At 41.1% G+C, this 6094-nt stretch overlaps 1 protein-coding gene across 1 annotated transcript in view; it reads right to left on the bottom strand.

Moving 5' to 3' along the window:
- capn5b (calpain 5b) overlaps nt 1-6094 on the bottom strand; it is a 42242-nt gene that overhangs the window by 17847 nt on the left and 18301 nt on the right. The window contains exons 3-4 of the mRNA XM_035667232.1: nt 4017-4225; nt 3378-3570 (exon numbers count right to left, since the gene is read on the bottom strand). Of these exons, the coding sequence (XP_035523125.1) occupies nt 3378-3570; nt 4017-4225 (402 nt within the window). The remainder of the gene's footprint in view (nt 1-3377; nt 3571-4016; nt 4226-6094) is intronic.

Raw genomic sequence — 6094 nt, 5'->3', positions numbered from 1 at the left:
AAAGTTATACTCTGATTATATTATACTATCCCAATGATACCGTGCATGTATTATGGGAGCTACCTCCCGATATCCCCTCCAAAAGAAAACTGGTTTAAAGTGCAGATTGTTACAGTTATTGTGTGACAGTTTTCTCAACAAACAAATGGTTTCCTACAGAGTTTATGGTCTCAGTCCTCTAGTTTCAGTCTTTCTTCCATAGCAGCATGATGCTTCATTTTAGTAAATTATGGTCCCATTTAGAGTAAAAAGCAGACCATAAAGCAGGGTATGCTTAAGGCGGGCTACCTTGTGATGACACGTCATTCTCCAGCTGAGTCCCGTCCAGCTCAGCGCACCAAATTTAGATCAAACTGTCAAAGTCTGATCAGATATGGATTCCAGATTCTGTTTACTGCCGTTGACTATTTCTCTCCTCAAATCTGTTCATATTTTAGTGTTTATCTGTAATACGAGAATGTCTTTGACCAGACGAGCGAAGCCAGCATTTGCAGCTCAGCTCGCAGTACGTCATCGCTGCTTAAAAACAACATGACGCCAACCATAATGCCGAACTCGAGACTTCAAAGCGCTATTTCCACAAACCAATGGGGGACGTCAAGATAGGTTCACACTTGGCTCCAACTGTGAGTCTCGTAACACTACAGGAAGAATTAACTGGATTTTTACTTCCAGAAACTGAAGGTCAAAAAGCTCCTTTTACTACTCAACTCTATTAGAGTCTGTTTAGGTTAACCCAAAGTTTGGATCAGAACTATTTATTTTTGGGTTTTCCTTTTGATCAAGTCTTTCTCTTTTGTAAATTAAATTCTGCATGTCAAGCTTGTTTGGTCCAGATTTTGGACCCATTAAGACTTGTAGTGGACCCACACAGAGCCTTCCTCTCCTGTTAATACCCGCCTGTTTTTCCTTTAGTCTCTTCCACGGAAGAATAAAAAATGAAATGAGAACACAAGTAGACCAGCTTCGGGTCTCCCAGAGGATATGTGTGGAATTCATACATCTCCGAATAACAATTTAAGATTGTGAAATACAAGCTAAAGTAATAAGAACAATTCATAAATGTGGAAAATGTATTTTTGTATGCTATTGGTTAGGTTGTCTGAGCTCTCATTACTCTTGCAGTTGAATAATAGACCCTCCAGTGTAAAAACTCATGCATATAAAAGAGTCGTATCATTTAAAAACTGAACTGCACCTGACACTGAATCACAATATGGGCTTGTGAATTAGTTTTTGCTGGAGCGGGACATCGGGGAATAAGACTGGCATGAAACAGAAGACCAAGGGCCAAACAATGAAATCTATAAAGCAGCACACGCTTGTTTTCCTAACAAGCCGACACAAGTTCAGATACCGATGAAACACCTCTGCAGGCAAGTCCAGGACCGCTCTGCCTCGAATCCTAAAGCATCATTCATTAAGCTCTATTTGAAAACACAACATAAAACTGAGACTTTACTATAAAACAACGTTGTCCACTGAAACACAGCTCTTCATTCTGAGAGCTCCTTGGTTCTCTTGGTTGACCCGAAACAATCAATATGGATAATTTCAGAGATGATTTGCGATTTAGATGCAAGAAATTTTTAAAAAATGCAAAAGAGCTTTGTGTCTAGGGGGTTCAGTTTTAGGTCACACTAGCTAGAAGCAGAAGAGGGTCTAGAAAGCGAGACACTACAGCTGTAGTTGCTAAGATTTTATTGATACTGGTGTCATTATCGATTCTGCTTAACAGGCCGATTTTTTAGTGATGCCTTTATTGATTAGCGGTAGCTGAAGCAGCAGTCTGTCTGTCATCTAAAATGGATGAAGTGAGAGAATATTTGTCCAGCATTTGTTTTCATTTGGGTTTTCAAAGTCAAAGACAAAATCTGCTAAGCCTGCCTGCATGTTATTACATATAAATACACAATACTTTTAGAAACATTGCACTTGTACGAATACAAAGGTTTATTTTATTATATTTTATGTATTTTGTTGTTTTTATCCTTCATACAACATTCTCCTGTGCCAATTTGGGAGGATCAATAAAGGAACATCTTGTCTCATCGTATCGTATCTTCATATCTTTTTTATAATATTAACACGTCTGTTGAGGATATTTATCCTGACATTCCTGGAGTTAAAGTCCATGTTGTGTAGAAGGATGTTTCATATTGCTGCTGTTTCCATCCAAACCAATCACTTTACACATTTTACAATTAGCACCGGTGTCATCTTTCTTTGTGAAATGAAGCCATGCTTTGGACAGTTTGTTCCTCTCCGCCATGACTTCTTCTTCTCAAGCTCAAAGCAACAGACATAATTCTTTAATTATTTTGTATGTGTATTGTTTACCAAGGGCTCAGTCACTCACTCACTTTTTTCATCTTCCTTATAAAAGTGCTCTGGTTTCTAGAAAATGTAAGCCTCACCACACTGAGTGGGTTCAATGGCTTCCTCTTGAACCCTTTTTCACTTATATTTTCCATTATCCTGGCATTAGGATGTGTGCTTCCCTGTAAGAAGTACCTTCAACAATACCCGGGCTTTTTGCAAATATTTTGGAAAGGGCAATATCATCAAAACGGACAAATCAAAAGTGGATGCTATTCATCTGTGTGTTCCTCACGTAATCTCACACAAATTACTGCACTGCACTAGAAAGCCTTTGAAAAAGTTGCAGTAAGAATTAATGCAGAGATTTGCCACAAAAGAAGGCTGCTATCTGTGCTACGAGTATAGCATCAAATAACAAAAGAAGTTCACTCATAAAGAGTCGGTTTAGACTTTACACTTTATAAAATGATTTACAGAGACCCAACAATTCCCACATGCAGTGAGTGTTTCCACAAAGTCAGCCGCAACAGGATTTTTCAAATCATAGCTGAAAATGCTTTAATTATTAAAGAGAGAGAAAAACAGCTGTAGAGCCAGAATATTTCTCTAAATCTAACTGAGGTGAACGGGGTTTATTTCGGATAGTCTGACGACAGGGAATACAGTGACAAGGTGATTCACAGGGGCTCCAACCAAGACTCTCAAGGCCGTGAGAGCAGAGGTGTGAAGCCAAGAGATCTAACTCGGTTAGACGGTTAGAAACCAGAGTTGTTGGAACAGTGGATGGACTAATAAACATGGCTTTGGTGAGTTTTAATTGTGTTTTAAGATGAGTTAACTTAGTTAGGTATAATAGAGAAATTGTATTTCAGAAGGTGAACGTTGTATTTTTCTATTTAATGAGGAAAAAAGCTGTTTTTATTTTCCTTTCTTCGCTATAAAAGATTGTTATATGAAACAAACTCGCCACTCATCTCCCAGTGGGACTGCTGAATAGCTGGACTGACAGTGGCCAGCTGGAAAAACTTAACATATCTCCCAACCCTTCAGCGTACCCTGATGGAGCAGCTGATGAGACCGTCTCTGTTGTGGACTTTGAGGACTCTTTCAAACAGCTGGTTGCGAGCCACCTCGTCTGTCGCCATCTGACCCTCCAGCAGGTCCACGGGCTCCGAAACACCACCCGTGAAATCCACCAGCGCATCTGCCGTGTTTCCCCCATCCAATGCTTCGTAGCAGCCGTAAACCCTGCAGGAAGAGGACGAGACTCGGGTTATGTTTGTTAGAGCCGACAATCATTTTGATAATTGTTTTCAAGCAACATTGTAAATTATTTGCAAGATCTTGTGCTTTTCTCAGTTTTATTTCACAGTAAACTGAATATCTGGATAAAAGACGACAATTAAAGATGTCACCTTGGAGTCTGGGAAAGTTAGATGTACATTTTTCATTATTTTCGGTTATTTTTTTCATGCTTTTGCATATCATCATCTAGTCATCTATTGTCTGAATGCTGAAAAGTCTATTCGCCGCATTATGCTTTGTGTGTTTGTTTAATATTGAGAGGGGTTATAAAAAGTGCTTTTCAAAGTTTCTTCATGTGTAGGCAGAAGTTTGAAATAATTTAATCCAATACTGAGTTTTTAGGTCTTCTCTAAAGCTGGATCTGTGTGTTCGTTGGCACTGATACTAACTTGGCATAGGCCTTCTCCACCAGAGCGCTCCAGAACTCGTTGCTGTCGTTGGAGTGGCAGTAGACCAGCTGGTTGTCCACCGTCGGTAGCCGGTCGTCAATCACCACGTCCACCCACTCGCCGAAGCGCCAGAAGCGGAAGTGGAAAATTCCAGCGTACGATTCCGGCTTCTCCGTATCCCACTCCTGCTCCTTCCAGTCGGGAATGACCTGGAGGAGGAAGAGGACAGGGCGAAGAAGAGCAAGAGAGGGAGGGGGGCAGGTAAGCCAAACAAACAGGCGGTGGTCCATGGAGCATAAATAATGTCAAGGTGGAGTGGGCTGCCAGAGTGAGACAGTGTACCCTCATGTCTGCTGATGCATTTAGGATTAAGGGGACAAATTTATCACCTTGGCTCTCTCAGTCATAAATCCATGCTGTAATAGGACATGGGTGAGAGGTAATAACTGTTTGACTGCACTGTGTGTGTGTGTGTTTCAGCTGCCTGCATTTGCTGTGGTCCAGTGAAGCCCCTAAAACACAGCCTCCATTTTGTGAACTGTAGTTATGATTTTTGACGAGACGCAAAGAAAAACAACAACATATTCACATAAAATCTCAAAACACAAACAGAAATTGACACATATTGATAAGTCTTATAATAGATCAAATAATAACACGCATTCACCCTTAAGCTTTATAATAACAACTCCTTAAGACTACTTTTAAAATTGCTGACTCGATGAGTTCGGAGTTTGTATTCCAGTCTCGTCTTTCCCTCGTGGGACAGAATGTGTATAAAAGCACAAATAAATAGAACAACTATTAATAATTGACAACATGACTTCCTGACCTTTTTGGCGCCAAGGTCAAGCGTGTAGGACAGAGCTGTCAAAACTGGCCAAAAGAAAATCACACAGGTTCAACCTCTCAGCCCATTATGTCCATAAACCAATACCGTCTACTGACCATAAGTCGTGACCCTCTCGGACGTGCTGCGGTCAGTGTGTCATTTCCAGTTGAGTGCTTCTGTGTCGCTGTTCGCGTATTTTTGCTGCTCTAGCTCAGTTTAATTTCTTCTATTCTTCATTACCTGACATACATGTACTCTAGTTCTGCTCAAGCACACATAGCTCTCTCCTTTTAGCGACTTTGGCACTAATCCCACATGCAACTATGATCTGCTGGCTACAATACTTTAGCATAGCAGTTAGCAGTGTCTTCTCTCTCTCCCTCTCCTGATCTCCGTTGTTCGGTGACATATGTTTAGCTATTCCTCTGCCTCCTTTAGAGATAATGTTACATGCAATAAATGTAGTTTATTAGGTAGAAGGGGACCCGTTCCCTCTGTAGATTGAAATGGCTCATTGTTATGTAACGAAAACGAAATGATTATAAACGACTGAAAAGATACCTATGAATGTTATATTCCATTTCTCCCGATAGATCCTCCTAAATGTTACACACTGGACCTTTAAAAAGATGACTGTCGCTGATATTGTTATATTTCTTTATTGTCATAACTACTGTCACTCCAGTACTGCTAACATTGTGGAGTTTCTGCCCACCTGAGGAATGAAACCACCATTTACTCTCCTTTTTGCTCTGTTTTGGTCTCCAATAACTCCAGAATCTGCCTCTTTAGCTGCAGCTAGATGATAAGTTAGTGTATCCGGAGAACAGGTAGCGTACAGTGGCTTTCTCGGTTACATTTTCTGCATGTTGTCACGTCATGTTGTGCTTGCTCTTTAAAATGTATGAAGTGTTGCTTTCCCACTGTGACTCAGTGTCGTAACAGAGCACCCAACCTGGAGGCGACCTGCAAAAGGGCACCTGTGAAAACCTCTACCAGTGTGAATATGGCATGCAATAAAAAACTGCAAACGATGCAGCGAGCGACACCACACGTGAATTCACTAACAGTGTTCCGGTGGGTGTCCTTGGAGATGTCAAGGTGCGCTAACTGAACAGCAGTTCCTGTCAAACCTCTCTACAGGAGGTGACACTCTGCTGATGGAGAGAATCTGGACTCTCCAGAGGATTGGCTCGGTGAGGCAGCAACAGCTCCTTTAAAAAGAGGAGGAGGGGGGAGAGAGAGA

Source organism: Morone saxatilis, unplaced genomic scaffold (assembly GCF_004916995.1).
Source record: "Morone saxatilis isolate NCDOM2014 unplaced genomic scaffold, NCSU_SB_2.0 Contig20, whole genome shotgun sequence".
In the NCBI taxonomy this organism is placed as follows: Eukaryota; Metazoa; Chordata; class Actinopteri; family Moronidae; genus Morone; species Morone saxatilis.
Note: the sequence above shows the minus strand (reverse complement) of the source record. Positions and strands in the feature narration are given on the sequence as shown.